General features: G+C 43.8%; 1 protein-coding gene across 1 annotated transcript in view; it reads right to left on the bottom strand.

The window, feature by feature from the left end:
* Window positions 1-18346, bottom strand: part of PCNX2 (pecanex 2) — a 242250-nt gene that overhangs the window by 88693 nt on the left and 135211 nt on the right. The window contains exon 21 of the mRNA XM_050949217.1: window positions 14679-14856. Coding sequence (XP_050805174.1) covers window positions 14679-14856 — 178 coding nt within the window. The remainder of the gene's footprint in view (window positions 1-14678; window positions 14857-18346) is intronic.

Genomic DNA, 18346 nt, shown 5'->3' with positions numbered 1-18346 from the left:
CGACATCGCTTCACTGTGGTCCTGCGCTAGCAACACCACACGTTGCCAGGGGAAGTGTGTCAGCTGCCACTGAGAGTGGTGCAAGGAGCGCCAGGAGCTGAGAGTCCTGGTGCCGCAGATCAGGTTCAATGACAACACCATCGTCACACCGAGTGCCAGGGCATGCTGGAGAGGACTCTGAAGGCCGCCGTCCACTCGCTGTAAGTGGAAACCCTGAAGCGTAAACCGGACCAAGGTAAAGCCTTTGAACTGACCAACAAGTGGGACGCCTGCAACCACTTCCTCACCAGGAGCAGCTTCACCCGTTTCACCGAATGGCAGTTCATCCACCGGGCCCAGCTCAACTGCGTCCCGCTCAGTGGAGCTGTCCGCCACGGGAACTGAGACAAGCGTTGCAGGAAGTGCAACTACTCCAATGAGATCCTGCCCCACATCCTGTGCAGCTGCAAGCCCCACCCCAGAGCCTGGCAGCTGTGCCACAATGCCATCCAGAACTCCTTGTGAAAGCCATCGCACCACACCTGGGGAAGGTGGCCGTGAACTGCACCATTCCCAGTACTGACAGCCAGCTGAGACCTGACATCATTGTCACCAATGAGGCCCGGAAAAAGATCATCCTCGTTGATGTCACGGTCTCCTTAGAGAACAGGACACCCGGTTTTCGCGAAGCCCAAACTCGTAAGCTGGAAAAGTATGCCCTCCTGGCTGACACCCTGAGAGCGAAGGGTTACGAGGTGCAGATGGATGCCCTGATCGTCGGAGCCCTGGGCACCTGGGACCCCTGCAACAAGCATGCGCTGCGGACCTGCGAGATCGGTCGACGCTATGCACGGCTTATGCGGCACCTCATCGTTTCAGACACCCTCTGATGGGCCAGTGACATCTACACCGAACACATCACCGGCCACTGATAGCAGCAGAGGCGTGAGCCGGAGCGACATCATGCTTCGACTTCGAGAAAGGGACCGAGAGACTTTGTTCATTGGACCATATGAACTGGAACCAAAAACTCACTGAACGTTAATTCTCACCAACTGAGGGTCAATGCATCCTCATCATCGTATCCACTCATTATACTCCACACCTGAACATACCCTCATATCTCAATTTCTGTACTTTGACCAGTTTATCTTTTATCCCCAATTGGGGATATTGCAGATTATGTATTCCTTATGCCATCTGATCTTTAACTGAACTTTGTTCCCCTTGATAATCTGTACATTATTCCCTGATAACCAGAAACTTCCACGCTTAAACTCTGTACCATTCACTTTTTTTTGTAAAACATCATCTTAATTAAAAACATTTCTTTCTCATGCACATGGCTACTACAGAGCACCACTTGGAACTAAAAAGTGTATTGCCCAGCTGGAGCCTAGGGAAAGCTTGGTAATCACCTTTGTTAAGACCTGATGTAAAGAGCTGCACAGAAGAGGCCATTTGTAGTGCACATCATATTTTTGAGTGCCGTCTACAGGCACCTAATCTTTTAACTATTTACAAATATGATACAGAACACTCATAATAAGAACCTTCTCTCCCCTGGAGAGTTGCTACCCTCATCAGTACAGAGTGTGTGTGTAAATTGTACCACACTATACTGCTAATGGTGTGTTTGTTCCATTTTTATGCAGTGCCTTAGTCCCCCCCCTTTTTATTTTTTTACCCCTTAAAATTCAGGGACTGTGTCAAGAGCAAAGTCTGATGTGGAGATCAGTGATGGAAGGATGAATGAAAATAAGTTAAACTACATCTCCAATATAAAAAAGGAAACATGAACAGCTAACCACAGGGATTATCCTGTCAAATATCAGATGTAGCCTTGGGTATTTTTGCTCAAAAGAAAGTGTCTTATCAGGGATTTACATGCCAGATATCAAAAGCTGAGGAAACAGCTGTGAGCTACGAGGGTGTGGCTGATTAAAACATTGGATTTTAGTATGCACAAAAGGCAAGAAATGGATTAGAATCTGAATTAATAATTTAGTGCCAGAAGCTTTTAACTGAAAGATCAGAATTACAGAAGGAGACTGAAAACTGGAAGGGAAGAAGAAAAAAATCAGGATTCTGTCTTACAATAGTAACTAAAATCACAGAAGCTTGCAGGTTAACTACGAGTCCTGTAGTCTGTATTCACAAAGACAATCCAAAAGGTCCAAAATGTTAATTAGTGGGCTATAGCAAAGCAAGAAGATGGTCAAGGGTAACATTCTGTCATAAAATGGTGAAAAATAAGCCGACATGCATAAATTTCACTCTCCTTGAGGGAATCATGATAATGATGTTAAACTCTCACAGAATTAAGCCTAATCTGAACAAGTTTGGCAGGTTGTTAGTGCCCGGCTCTTAGTTGGAGTTGCTGTGACACGAGGATCATCTTTCAGTAATACATGACATATGGTGCAAAAGCAGAGAGAGGCTATATTAAAAAAGCAAACCTTTATTAAAAATAAAGTGACAAAATGTGGAGTTTTTATTACTCTAAAAATTCATGAGGGATGGGGGGTGAAACAGAAGAAATATCAAATAGGAAAAATGTATCCATAAGTGAGCTCAGCAGGAGTAAGACTACTTAGGCAAATGAATGCAGCGTTAATGAAGGCAAATATAACAAGCTCTTTGATTACTCTGTCTTATGCATAAAGATAAATTCTGAACCCTCAGAGAATTTGACTATCAGAAAATATAAGATTAGTTCATATTTTAGTATTGCTAATTAGTTCATCCACACACACAAATTAAGAGGCCATTAGACTGCCTGTCAATAGCATATTAAAGACAGGAAAAGCTAAGATATAGTCCTATTGATTAGAGATTTAATGTCATTGGGTCAGATGCTTCCCACTAGGATCTATATGCAAGATGGTGTGTGCGAGGATGTGTGTACTGTTTCTTTAAGATTACCAGGAAGCTAGACAGCTTTACAAAAATTCTGTTTTTTACTAGGCCCAAAAGTAAACAGGCCAAGTTAAAAGGCATCTTTTTTCATTTTGGCATTCCAGATGAAATAGTATCTGACAACGAGCCAGTTTGCCAGATCTGAATTTTAAGCTCCTGGCATACAGTATGATTTCAAGCTGCTTTCATTGTTGCCAGCTCCCACCACTCACAAGGGAATGGACGGCAGTGCAGGTTGTGAAGAGTATCCTCCAACCAAAGCATCCATTGTTGCTTTGCTGATCTCATAGGGCAACTTTCTACATTAGTCACTGGATTAAGCCCAGCTCAGCTGGGTATCGGTTAAGAGATCAGAACAGAACAGATCTGGAGACAAATCTTCATCCTATAGCAAGTGGCCTTGCTTAAAAGTATAGGAAGCTGAGATACACCAATTCTAAGAGGTCACAGGCTTTTTAGTTATCAGAATGAAGCATGAAGCCTAACCAAGCATGATTCAAGAGATAAACTAAGATCCTATATGGTAGATACTGATCAAGGTACTCAGATAGAAGAAATAAGCAGCACCTTAGCTTCCAAAGCCAGTTGAATTCTGTGTTCCCAGTAGCAATAGTGCTATTACTATAGCCTTAAAGGAGATAAACCTGTTGAGAACAGCTATAAACCTCTTAAACAGGAGTCTCTCTTTTTGGGGATTTGATAATCCAGGTGAATTAACTGTACCATATGCCAGGGCAGGATTAACCTTTTGTGGGCCCGGCGCCAAACATATTTGTGGGCCCCCATGGAGCATGGTGCAAGGAGGTCAGTACCCAGAATGCGGGGCCAACCAGGGGCAATGGGGCATGGCAGGGTCAGCCCCACTCCACCCAGCTCAGTGCAGGGCACTGTTTACAAACCAGCAGTTGCCAGGCACATAGTGGTATGCTTGGCCGTGCGCTGACAGCATGTCCCTTCCCCTCGGGGTCAGGCCCATGCCATGCCACACAGCCCCCTCCCAACTCCCTATGGCCAGAGACCCCCGGACCCACTATGCCCAGCGCTGCCTCCCCGCACAAATGCACAGGGCCCTGCATAACACCATCCCTACCCAGCACACCTCTGTCCACAGCCTCACCACAACTGTCCAGCACCCCCATAGAACCCTCACTCTCTAGTTCCCCAACACACATCTTCCCCAGCCTATCACAGCCCAGCATCTCCCCAGGCGACCCACTCCCCTAAGCCCTGCCTCCTGGCTGCACTCACCAGCCCTGCTGGGAGGCAACTGTGGCGCAATCAGCCAGACCAGGGCCTGCCCCGGTCGGGCTCCCTCAAGACCCACTTGCCTGGAGGGACTCAGCCAAGCCCCCCACACTGCCCTGTCCCTCCCCACAGGCTGAGACTGGCCAGGCTTCTGCACCAATCCCAGGTGGTTCAGCTCCAGGGAGACAGGCGGGGCCCACAGGTGGTGAGAAGCAGACTTCCTGGAGCCGGATGTGCACTGGAGTGTGGCCAGGGGGCAGAGAGGAGCAAGGGAGTGGGGCAAGGGGACAGAGAGGAGCCTTCAGCCATCCGGCAGACAGGCCAAGAGGAGCAATTGGTGGGCAGGGGGGAGAGGGGTCTCATGGAGCAATGCAAGCGGAGCAGGCCAGGGCCCCTTCTGAGCATGGGCCCAGCTCCATGGAGCCACTGGTGCCATTGTAAATCTAGCACTACCATATGCTCCTCAAGGCCAGAAAGTGGCCAAATTGGTACAAGAGGTGAAGCTGGTTAGAGCACCTGAATCTTTGTTTTAAAATACTAACTCTTTTAAAAAGATTGTTTATATAGAAAAAAGGGCAGGGGCAGGGCAGACGTATGTATAGTTTGCTTAAATTTGCATCAGGAAGCCAGGCAGGAGCGTGAGGCTGGGAAGGTTCTAAGAAGCAGTTCTACAGTGAAAGAGAGAGAGAGAAGCTTGATAATACTGTTTTCTTTATTCTAGTTTAAGTTTCTCCTACAGCATTAGAAGAAAGCAATTTTTTAAAATTCTCTACCCACTGTCACATGGGGAAGGATGCCCCCTTTACCTCTCCTCTTCCCAGGACCATACAGAGGGATCTCTACTGGGTCCAAGATCTGCAAATAAGGAAGGGCAGGAAAAGACAGGTCAATGAAAAGTGCAGTGTCCTCCCAGCAACCCCACAGTGAGTGCACAGAAGAGTTAATGCAACGTACTAGGAGCTAGAATGACCAGATGTCCCGTTTTTAAAGGGAAAGTCCCATTTTGGGGGGGATTTTTTTATATATAGGCACCTATTACCCCCCACCCACTGTCCCATTTTTTCACAGTTGCTATCTGGTCACCCTACTAATCACATCCCATAGAACAGGCTACTAATTTGTCTGGATATGATTTTTATATATAAGCAAACCACTGCATACAGTGTGCACACTAAGGGCCAAATTATGGCTTTCTGGTACAGGGGGTAAATAATGAAAAGGATAGGTCACTGATTCAGAGAGATCTGGATTGACTGGTAAAATGGAAGCCAGCAAACAATACATCTCTTAAAATGGCTAAATGTCAACATATACATCTAGGAACAAAGAATGCGGATCATCCTTATACAATGGGGGACCCTATCTTGGGAAGCAGTGACTGTGAAAAGGATTTGGGGGTCATGGTGGATAATCAGTTGAATGTGAGCTCTGAGTGTGGTCAAAAGAGCTAATGCAATCCTAGAATGCTATGACTGAATGCACTCCTGTATCCACACGCTATGTACCACTGTACTAATCTTTGTACAAAATATGCCTTGTGATATTATTTGAAAACCAATAACTTGCTTCTCAATAATATCACAGTACAATGTGTGTAGCAAGTTATTAATTCTCCCTGATTGGTGTTGGTGGCACATGTTCAAACCCACATAGCCCTGATTAGGTAGGACTGGTCAGGGTGAGCAGGTCCTAAACAAAGAAATGTGTGTTTACCTCAATTTACATATAAGTTATAAACAGGGTCTTCAGACAGCAGAGGGGGAAGACAGGAGACAAGGCAATCTGCATTTCAGCAAACAGAGGTGAGAAGAAACAGCATGCATCTCTGTCACCACCAGACACCATGTCACCTTATTTATTGCTTGAATAACTTTAATTAGTCGCTACCCTCTGGAAAATACATTTCAAAGGGTAACGGAACTACAAAAGTGAGGGGCAAAAACACCCCAAGTTCTAGCTCTCTCCCTATCCATCTCTCTCTCTTTCATCTAAGAGGATAAACTAACCAGTCTTTGGGAGCAGATCCAGAATGGAAATTTGGCCAGCCCTGCTGCTGGACGCATGTGGTAAGGACTTCACCTTGAACCAAGTCTAATTTGTTAAGTTTAGAAAGGTTTTATCTTTATTTCTCTTGTAGTCATTTCTGACTCAATACCTTATACTTAGAGCCCTACCGAATTCACAATCCCTTTTGGTCAATTTCACAGTCATAGGATTTTAAAAATCATAAATTTCATGATTTCATATATTTAAATCTGAAATTTCACGGTGTTGTACCTATAGGGGCCCTGATCCAAAACAGAGCTGTAGGAGGTGGGGGGGTTGCAAGGTTATTGAAGGGGGGTCTCGGTATTGCCACCCTTACTTCTATGCCGTTGCTGTTGGTGGCGCTGCCTTTAGAGCTTGGTGGCCAGAGAGTGGCAGCTGCTGGCCAGGATCCCAGCTCTGAATACCACTGCCAACAGCAGCACAAAAGGAAGGATGGCATGGTATGATACTGCTACCCTTACTTCTGTGCTGCTGATGGTGGGGTGCTGCCTTCATAGCTGGGCGCCTGACCAACGGCCGCTGCTCTCTGGCCACCTAGCTCTGAGGGCAACACAGAGGAAAAGGTGGCAATACCATGACTCCCTTACAATAACCTTGCAACCCCCCACAATCCTCTTTCGGCTCAGGACCTCCTGTTTGAGAAACACTGGTTTCCCCTGTGAAATCTGTATAGCATAAGATAAAAGTACACAGAAGATCAGATTTCACAGGGGAGACCAGATTTCACGGTTTGTGACACGTTTTCACAACTGTAATTTGGTAGGGCCCTATTTATACTTGAACTCACTTAAAAAACTCTTTTCATAGTTAAATAAACTTGTTTGTTTTATCCTTTAATTAAAACTAATCCAGTGTTGCGAACTGTTTGGGTAACTTCATTTAAGGTAGCAGACTGTTGTATGTTGACCCCCTTAAAGGGGCAATGGATCTAATATATTTTGACTCCAGGAGAGGGCTGGACAGTGCAGAACACAGGTTTGGGGCAGGAGAGAATCCAAGACTGGAGTGTGTTGAGGTCGTCCTGCAAACAGTAGCCAAGGCTACTGGAAGGCAGAATGCAGCTGTGTTTGCGGACAGGCTGCTGAGGTCAGAATTGCTGGACCAGGACTATGGCTATACACAGACTCTGATGGAGTGACCTGCATGTTGTTTGGCTGTTTGTGAGTGGCACATGTGGGAACTACAGGAGCAAAGCACTGTGAGGCACCCCAAGTTGCAGAGTAAGGGTGACACAATCCCTTACTGGTCTGGGTTTCACCCTGGAATGTCATAGATGCATAAAGAGGGGAATTTTGAGAAAGAGTAGAGAGATTATTTTACCGCTATATTTGGCATTGGTGTGACCACTACTTGAATATTGTGTTCATTTCTGGTGCCCACAAATCAGGAAGCATGCTGATAAATTGGAGAGGGTTCAGAGAAGAGCCACAAGAATGATTAAAAGATTAGAAACACACCTTACAATGATAGACTTAAAGAGCTCAATCTATTTAGCTTAACAAAGAGAGGTTAAGGGGTGACTTGACCATAGTTTATAAGTATCTACACGGGGAACAAATATTTAATAATGGGCTCTTCAATCTAGCAGAGAAAGATATAATACGATCCAATGGCTGGAAGTTAAAGCTACACAAATTCAGACTGGAAATAAGGCTTAAAATTTTAATGGTGAAAGTAATTAACCATTGGAACAATTTACCCAGAAGCAGAGCAGATTTCCCCCTCGCTGACAATTTTTAAACTAAGATTGGATGTTTTTCTAGAAGATATGCTCTAGGAATTATTTTGGAGAACTTCTACGTCCTTTATTATACAGGAAGTGATCATAGATCAGTGGTGGGCAACCTGTGGCCCAAGGGCTGCAGGTTGCCCACCACTGTCCTAGATGATCACAGTGGTCCTTTTTGGCCTTGGAATCTATAAATCTAGGTGCACAGAATGAAGAGAGGAGGGGACCCCCAGTGTTCCTGTACCAATGCAGCCATACTAAAACTGTCTTTACCCTCTGAGCTCCAGGGTGGGTGCTAGGGGCGACATCAGCATTCAGGGCTCCAGAAGAGATTTGCACAGACACTTGTGCAGATTGTGGCCCCACTTGCCATACAGCAGTTTACAGGTGCACAGATGCACTGGGGGAAGCACAAACTACACCTTTAACAAACAGCAAGGGTGCTGGGTAAGCATTTCCATTCCCATCATCCCTAGTGGCATTATGCCTGTTCTTGGCTTATGGCCTTGGCTGCCTGTGAGATCACCCTCATGGGTTCATCACACTACCAAATATATCCCTTTCTTCCTTGGCTTTTTCAGCCAAAAGTTGCAGCTTCCTCTTATGCCAACTCCCATAGCTACATGGCTGTCAAAGGGAGCTATACTGGGTGTATTCCATTTGTGATGTGTTTGTGGGATGAGGTGGGGGGTAAACTATGTGTATTATCCACATTGTGATTTTCCCTGGCTTAACTCAGTTAAGCAATTGATTGATGGATGTCACAGAGATGGAAGAACAGACCTTCCTCTCTAATATCCCTGAATAGTTCATCTCTCACCTCCCTCCCTGAAACTGAATAATCTTCCAGTTTCCATCTGATTATAGGAAGATACTCAATGCCGATCCTTCCCACATGCTGAGAAGTCTAAGGTGATACACATTCAATTCTTGTTCCCATTTCATCTTTGCCTTACCACTGAAGAGTATTTTCTCAGCTCTTTGTAACTAGATCTTTTCAGATAACACAGGCACCCCATAAGCTGTCAGATGGATACTCAGGATGCCTTCCAAGAAGCCTTGAGAGAAGTGATGGCTCATTTGAAGTGATTTCATAAATTTGTAGATTTGAAGACTAGAAGGGACCATCACGATCGCCTAATCTGACCTTTTGCATAGGACAGACCAAAGAACCTCATCCAGTAACTTCTGCATCAAGTCCATAACTTTTCTTTTATAGCAGGTCTTTTAAAAAGACAACCTATCTTGATTTAAAGACTTGCAATGGATGCACTTGGATATGTCTGAGGAGGACAGTTTGTGAGCAGCTAATGTAGGTTCACAGTATGAAAAAGGCTGAGAACCCCCTATTCTAGTTCAATTAAAGAGTCAGTCATTTATTAAAAATAAATAAATAAGCTTTTCTAAGCATTACCTTGTTCCTTTTCCATGGCAATTTGAAACCCAACCTGGCATACTCATTTTGTGTATTTCTAACCAGTTTTAATACTAAACTTTTAAATTTTATATAAAAGTTGTAGAATTTAGAGGACAGTAAATGCCTTCAAAAAAGCAGTAAATTAGTCATGTGACATAAGTCAAATAGCATTCAAAAAAACTGAAAAATTCATGTTGATTAAAAAGAACACCCCTCAAAAGACCCCAAACCAAGAGTCGAGTTCACTACATTCTCACGTTATCTGCATCACCTTGATGCAAATGGCATGGTTATTTGCAAATGTGGATAAAATCTGTGAGCAGTCATTTTTGCTGCAATGTCCTGATTTGCTCAGTGAGCAGTCATATTGATTTGAATTCTCTGATTTGAATGGATTACATTACTAGCATCACGATGGGGAGAAGAGGGAAGAAACACAATCACTAGGAGATTCAGAGATAATCTATCTGACATTACTAGTGGAGCTTATTCAACAGAAGTCTGCTTGAGGATCAACTAACAAAACTGTGAACGTCTGTCAAGTTTAAAGGTAGTTTCCTCCTGCGTCTGGCAGAAGAGAAAACGGATAGGTGCTCACTGCAGCATCACTTAGAGAACATGCATGCTGTCTTGTACAGTAACTCTGCTCAAAAATTATCATCAAAATGATTATGTAAGACATAACACAGAGTTCCATTATCAGACAGTGGAAACCTCACACCTACAATGAGTAAGTGGATCTGAACTGCCATTTTATGAATTTGTTCTGCGTCGGCAAAGGTGGTGGTAATAAGAACTTGTTTTCTATTTTTTTAAAAAATAGTTGTGAACATTGAGATTACTGAACTGTGCATTGATTGAAGCTGTCAGCTTCTCTTGTTGCTGAAGCTGTACAAACCACAAAACTTTCAAGAATAGAGGTGGATGCAGTCTGTTTAAAGCTGAGTGTGTGGAGAAATTCCTACGCCATCTTTGTATGTTGTTATCTTTAGCCCCAAAGTGATGAGATTCTATAAGAAAGGTCCATACAATTTTTAGAACTAATAAAAGTTCACAGTTTAATTAGAGTAAAAAACATGTGCTTTAGGATCAGAAATTAATACCATCCTTAATACTGTGTTTCAGTTGTTTTAATGACCATTGTGTAACTATGCATGTGGTTTTCTAATATAAATAATGTAGCCATTTTTAATTTTTTTTTTAAAATATCACAAAGCCAGGTTCGCCTGCTGAACTAATGACCTGAGAAATTTCTGGTTTACTGAGATTTGGAAACAGTAGAAGACCTATACTATAGCTCAGTGGTGTAACTAGGCATTTCAGCGCTTAGGGCGAGCAAGCATATTTGCGCCCCCTACCATTTTTCATCATTTTTACACGCCCCGTCAGCTTTGCGCCCTGGGCAGCTGCTCTGCTTGCCCCACCCTGGTTATGACCCTTCTTAACCAGACTCTTAATCATGTCTATAATACATAACTTCAGCCCAATACTGTAGACTTTACCATATCAAGCCTCCCATAAAAACACACAGTGTGGTAGGCTACATTTAATTTACCATACACTTTTGATTATCTCACTCCGAGGGTATGTCTACACTACGGGATTATTCCGATTTTACATAAACCGATTTTGTAAAACAGATTGTATAAAGTCAAGTGCACGTGGCCACACTAGGCACATTAATTCGGTGGTGTGCATCCATGGTCTGAAGCTAGCGTCGATTTCTGGAGCGTTGCACTGTGGGTAGCTATCCCATAGTTCCCGCAGTCTCCCCCTCACATTGGAAGTCTGGGTTGAGACCTCAATGCATGATAGTGCAAAAACAGTGTCGCAGGTGATTCTGGGTAAATGTCATCACTCATTCCTTCCTCCGTGAAAGCAACGGCAGACAATCATTTCGCGCCCTTTTTCCCTGGATTGCCCTGGCAGACGCCATAGCACGGCAACCATGGAGCCCGTTCAGCTTTTTCTTTACTGTCACTGTATGTCTACAGGATGTTGCTAACAGACGCGGTACCGCAGCGCTACACAGCAGCATTCATTTGCCTTTGCAAGATAGCAGAGACTGTTATCAGTTGTTCTGTACCGTCTGCCATGCCATTGTAAATTGGCTATGAGATGATGGTTATCAGTCGTACCGTACCGTCTGCTGCTGTCATGGGTGCCCCTGGCTGAGGTCAGCCGGGGGCGCAAAGACAAAAATGGGAATGACTCCCCGAGTCAATCCCTCCTTTATGGTATCTAAAAATAGAGTCAGTCCTGCCTAGAATATGGAGCAAGTGTACTAGAGAACCAGTGTACCAGAGAACCAGAGAGCACAGCTGCTCCGTGTCAGGTCCCGCAGAAATGATGAGCTACATGCCATTCTAGGGGGTGTCTCTGCAACAACCCCACTCGTTGCTTCCCTGCTTCCCCCAACCCTCCTGGGCTACCGTTGCAGTGTCCCCCTATTTGTGTGATGAAGTAATAAAGAATGCAGGAATAAGAAACACTGACTTGTTAGTGAGATAAAATGAGGGGGAGGCAGCTTTCAGCTGCTATGATAGTCCAGGCAGGACATTAAACGGTGCGGGGAAGAGGAGCCCAGCATCCCACTGCTATAATAGTCCAGGTAGTACAGAATCTTTTCTTTACACATGAAAGGGAGGGGGCTGATGGAGCTCAGCCCCCAGTTGCTATGATGAAGACTGTTACCAGCTATTCTGTACTATCTACTGGGAATGACTGGGAGTCATTCCTATTTTTACCCAGGCGCCCTCGGCCGACCTCACCTGAGGCCAGCCAGGAGCACTTACGGGATGATGATGACGATGGATAGCAGTAATATTGTACCGTCTGCCACCGGGGAGGGGAGGGGAGAGGATATTGCTGTTCAATGCCAGAGCATCACGTCTACCAGCAGCATGCAGTAGACATAGGTGACATTGAAAAAAGTCAAGAAATGACTTTTTTCCCTTTTCTTTCACGGGGGGAGGGGGGTTAATTAACGAGCTATACCCTGAACCACCCCGGACAATGTATTTGAACCTACAGGCACTGGGAGCTCAGCCAAGAATGCAAATACTTTTCGGAGACTGCTGGGGACTGTGGGATAGCTGGAGTCCTCAGTACCCCCTTCCTCCCTCCATAAGCATCCATCTGATTCTTTGGCTTTCCGTTATACTTGTCACGCAGCACTGTGCTGTGGACTCTGTATCATAGCCTGGAGATTTTTTTCAAATGCTTTGGCATTTCATCTTCTGTAACGGAGCTCTGATAGAACAGATTTGTCTCCCTATACAGCGGTCAGATCCAGTATCTCCTGCACGGTCCATGCTGGAGCTCTTTTTGGATTTGGGACTGCATCGCCACCTGTGCTGATCAGAGCTCCACGCTGCCCAAACAGGAAATGAAATTCAAAAGTTCGCGGGGCTTTTCCTGTCTATCTGGCCACTGCATCCGAGTTCAGATTGCTGTCCAGAGCTATCACAATGGTGCACTGTGGGATACCGCCCGGAGGCCAATACCGTCGATTTACGGCCACACTAACCCTAATCCGACATGGCAATACTGATTTTAGTGCTACTCCTCTCATCAGGGAGGAGTACAGAAACCGGTTTAAAAAGCCCTTTATATCGATATAAAGGGCCTCGTGTGGACGGGTGCAGCGTTAAATCGGTTTAACGCTGCTAAAATTGGTTTAAAGGCATAGTGTAGACCAGGCCTTACTCTGCTCACTAATCCATCTCTTCCAGGGCTAACACTCCAAATCTCACAACAGCTTCAAATAGCCAACATTTAAAAACAAACAGCAAAAAACCTCCACATCATCCACAGCCACAAATATGCAGCTTTCAACACAAAAAATTGTGACATGGCTATTTTCAAAAGTAACTATTGATTCTGAGTGCTCAATCTGAGATATCCTAAAGGGGCCTGCTTTTCAGAGGGCAGCACTTACTGCAGCATCCAAGCATCTGCAACTCTGGATCCGCCTTGCTCATTTGAGCTAGTGAAAAAGTTGAGAGCACTTAGTGAAAAAGTTGAGAGCACTTATAGTTTCTATTACCAAGATCAACAACAATCTCTTTAGAGAAGAGAATCCTGCCACCTCTCCTAGAGCAAACGATAATCCAGCTCGTACTTAAAAATGTCACTCAACACAACCAACCTCTCCAATTACCACCCAGAAACCCTGCTCTCACTTCTGAGTAAGCTAATTGAGAAGCTTGACAAAGGCCCTCTAACTCCATCTCGGTAGTGTCAATATCCTGGACCTTTCCCAGTAAGGCGGTTAGGACATCGAATAGAGACAGCACTGGCTGCAGCGATGGCTGGCATCCATATTTATATTGTTGGATCTCTGCACCACATTTGTTAAAGTTAACCATGAAATCATGCCTTTCCCCTCTCAGAAATGTGACAGAGTTTAGCTGGATCACACTGACAATATATCTACACTAGGGTAAAGCAAAAAATATTCTCACCAGAGCTACTACTAGACCCAGTTGTATCAGGACTCATATACCATGCTGATAGGTGACTGCATTAAAACAAAACAAAGTAGATAATCAGTATTAGCACTGCTGGGAGCCCTAGTGTAGACAAAATTCAAGCAATTTCTGGTATTTTAGCACCATGTCAGTTTAACCTGCTTTTGGTTTGTGAGGAGCTGAAGAGGTCATGAATTAGGGTACAATCTGGAATTATGAAAAGAGTTTTAAGACTAATTATAACTCAGAGGAAAAAAAGAGAGAGGACTATGATAAAAATCCATGACAATTCAGAGTTAATATTGTAAAAGTAAAGAAGAAGCTTGAGTTTAAGGTTAAGCACAGTATAACAAGGATAATGGCCTGAAACTAAGGCAGGAAAAATTTAAGTCAGATATTAGGAAAAAATTTCTTATCATAAGGATGATTAGATATTGGTCTAATTTCCCAAAGCAAATTGTTGAGTCAAACACCAGAGGCTTTCAAAGGAAGACTAGATAAAAATACTCATGCAATTAATACAAAGGGCAACCCCGCACGAATGGCTCAAAAGGCCTCTTTCAAGTCATTTATGACTCTATTCTTAAAAAATGTGAATTGTGAACTTTTGTAGCATCATGCAAACAAAGAGGTAAATATGAAGTTCCCTACAGAAACGGAAAATACATTTAACTTTAAAACTATTGGTTTTATCCTCCACTGAGATTTTTTTCTGTGATACCAATGGCCTGCTTCTGTTAAAATGATATTATAACAATTATGTTTAAAAAAGATATTTTAGCCATTTATCAATGCAGTGACATTGGAAAGATAATTCAAACTATGAAAACATTTTATATCAAGAAAACAATGGTGTTTGTAAACTTGCCTTGTGAAACACAATGGACATCATGAAAAAATCCAGCAAGAAATTCTCTGAGATATCTCTGTAGTCAAACTGGAAGAAGATTACAGTAAAGCTCAAAGTAACAAATTGATGAACCGGATTACAGAATGAGGATCGGAGCAGCTTCATCCCAGCAATTGTTATCAGGAAAATATCACAGCTGTGTGAGTGAGGGAAAAGAAAACCTAATCAAGTTAACATAACAAAAACAATTAAACTATAACTAATGAATATGAATAACCATATTAGACCTACTCTTGATTGGTATGTCTATCTACACACATATCATTAATTTATTTTTATATTAATACTAGTTTTTGTTTTAATAATCACGTTTATTTAATCCATCTGCAACAGCACAGTTTTACATTGCCAGCATTACATATCTCTGGAGTACGTACAGAGCTGTAACATGGGAACAATTCTGTATTATAAGAGTAGCATCCATTATTGTAGTAAGTACCTTATAACATAATAAAGATATAATTAAATAAAATCCCTAAAATTCATTTTCAACTTGTGACTTAAGTCTGGCACCATTAATTTATAGCACTACAATTTATACAGCTTTATATTAGAAAGCAGCCTGTTGCCAATTACAGGCAATAAGCCTGAATCACCATGTTATCCAATTTTAGGCTGGTGCAGTGATGAATCAAACCCACTATTTGTAAAATGCTGAAAATAATCCTCCATGCCAATTACAAAACAACAGAATACTTGTGAAAGCATGTGGCAATTGACAGCTCAGAAAGTTCTAAATGGAGTGGTGCATTTTTGTCATTTTAAGGCTCACAGTTTGTGCAATTCCAAATTTATTTTATTTTTTGTGGCATTTATTCACTACATGTTTAATGAAGATCCAGCTTTATTTGAGTCAGGCTTAGTCATCACTGACTGGGTGAAATGCCAAAAGATCTCATTTCTTACCTTGTCAGAGATTCTTTCAATTTTATTTGGATTTCTGAGTGCAAAACTAGGGACCAAAATAAAGTGTTTGTGACCGTCTTAGAACACCCCCTCAGTGGGATGAGAACATTTGTTGGATTTGATGTTCATCAAGAACAAAATTCTTGGGGCAGCGAGGAAGATTTTAATGGGGAGAGGCATAAAATCACAGAGCAACAACAGCAACTGAAAGACCCTTTTCCTGATCAGGTTGATATTTATGCTCGTCTAATATCCACAAAATTTCAGGCAGAAAGGAGTTTTTGAGCACATAATATCTTGCTAAAGGATAAGGGAGCATTTGCTTCCTGGTAATTCTCTCTCTTTAAAGATATTGCCACACAGGATTCTTTTTTTTTGGGGGGGGAGAATGGTGGTGGCAGGGGGGCGGGGTTGTCTTAACCTCCTAGTCAGAGGTGAAAGTAAGCCGGTACGGCATACCAGCAAGAGCCAGTACGCCGTGCCGGACCGCACTGGCTTCGGGGGCCAGGATTTAAAGAGCTCAGAGCTCCCGTGGATGCAGGCAGCTCAGAGCCCTTTAAATCCCACCAGTGGCTCTGGCGGCTGGGCTGGGGCTGGGATGTAAAGGGCTCAGAGCTCCCCGCTGTTGCAGGCAGCCCAGAGCCCTTTAAATCCCGCCTGCGGCTCTGGCGGCCGGGCTGGGACTGGGATTTAAAGGGCTCAGGGCTCCCCGTGGTGGCAGGAGCTCCAGGCCCTTTAAATCCCGGCCCCAGTCTGGCAAAGCTCGGGGTCCCCTGTGGCGGCCGGAGCCCCGGGCCCTTTAATTTTCCCCGGCCAGCCACCTCTGCAGCTGGGAGCTCTGGTTGATTTAATGGCCCTGGGACTCACAGCCGCAGCCGGTGCCCCAGGGCCTTTAAATCTTGAGAGGCTCTGCCTCTTCTGGATGAGGTCATGCCCCTTCCGGAGGAGGCCACGCCCCCCTCAGGACTCCAGCAGCACCAGTAAGTCCTGTAAGTTACTTTCACCCTTGCTCCCAGTGGAAACATGGTACAACTGCCCTAGCTCAGAGTGATCTCTTTTTGTTGTTTAACCTTTTGAGGCAATGACAGCAGCAGACAACATGGTAAGCTGCCCTAGATTGTCCAATATGCATCACCAACCACCACTCCCTTTGGTTCTGGAACATTCCAGTCAGTTTCTGACAGTGCCGTAAGCAAGGGCTCCAACCCCAGCTCATCATCCCTCCCGACCCCCCCCACGCTCCCAAAACACACACAGAGCAATGCCATTTTTTAAATCACAAAAACAGATGCAATTAGAAAAGTCAAATACATCCAGCCAGATAGGAACAAGAAGATGAAATTGCAAAAACACATTGTCTCAAAAAACATCCTTCCAAATTCTGATGGTAGGTGGACAAGTGAATGAGAATCTTGCAAGATGATATCTTAAAAGTAGAATTGCAGGCGTGGAAAGTAACTTCCCCTTCTTTAAGCTACTGTATACATGACATTCTTCTTCCTGGAGAGTATGTAGCTAAGAACGGAGAGATAACAAGAGGACTAAAGAAACAAAGAATCTAGGGCTGCCCTGCCTTAGGAGGAGATGATAGCCTTGCTGGCTGCTTTGCTGAGACTCTTTCAAGCCCTTTTGCCCTAGCAACCAGGTATTGGTGCAGTTAAGCAGGTGTTGTTAATGACTAGCATGTGCAAACCCAGACAGAGATATTTAGTGCTGAGGTTGGCTCCTTCAACTAATCATTTCTGGAGGAAAAGGGCTGGGAGTTGATTGGTGCCTTTCCCACTCTTCTCAGATAATACAAGATTTTGGGACTGCTCTTCACTCGCCCTGCTGCCTCCACCCTGATTCTTCTAGATAGTTGCCCCAGGGGACTTCATTTCAGATGTCATAACCAGGAACAATACTTTAACCTTGTTTGGTGCTAGAGGCTCTGGGGAGCCCTAAATCCTCCCAAATAAACTCCTTAAAAAAGAATTATTTAAAAATATATATATGGTACCCACATTTGGCAGTTTCTGCATTTCATCCTCACATTTGTTTTGCAAAAGTCAGATAAAAACTGAAGGTAGGTAATTCTTCATCTCAATTTCTTGAGTGATACAAGCTGATTTTAATTTTCAGATTACAAGGTCCAACTATCTTAACAATTCTCCTGATTTTATTGCAAGTTGTGCAATGTTTGGAATTTTTTTTCTTGTTCTTATGATGTGATTTCTGTATTATCCCTCAACAGTGAAAGTACTTAGCCACTGGAACAACTAACCTAGCAATGTAGTGGATTCCCTATCACTGAAGGTAAAACTGGATGTCCTTCTAAAAGATATGCTATAGCTCAAACAGAAGTTATGGGTTCGGTGCAGGAATTACTGGACATGATTCTATGTAGTATTTTATGCAGGAGGTCAGCCTAGATGATTATAACAGTCCATTCTGGCCTGAAAATCCACAAAATTTAAATGGTCATCATCTCCCACTGCTTTCACTGGGGGCTGAGCCAGGCTGCCTTCAGGGACTAAGGGAGACCCCTTAGTCATTAGGTGAGGGCAAGCAAGGATATAAGAAAATGGGAAGGCACAAGGAATGAGAGTGTAGAGCAGCAGGGCAGGAGACTGTGGTAGGATCATGAGGAGTCAGAGGAGTGTGGGGAGAATTAGGTAGACTGAGAGAGTTGCAGGGGATTATAATGTACAAGAGGCTGACTGAAGAGGAGTGCAGAGAAA

The sequence above is a fragment of the Gopherus flavomarginatus genome, chromosome 4 (genome assembly GCF_025201925.1).
Source record: "Gopherus flavomarginatus isolate rGopFla2 chromosome 4, rGopFla2.mat.asm, whole genome shotgun sequence".
NCBI lineage: Eukaryota > Metazoa > Chordata > Testudines > Testudinidae > Gopherus > Gopherus flavomarginatus.
This window is presented reverse-complemented; position numbering and strand designations above follow the sequence as displayed.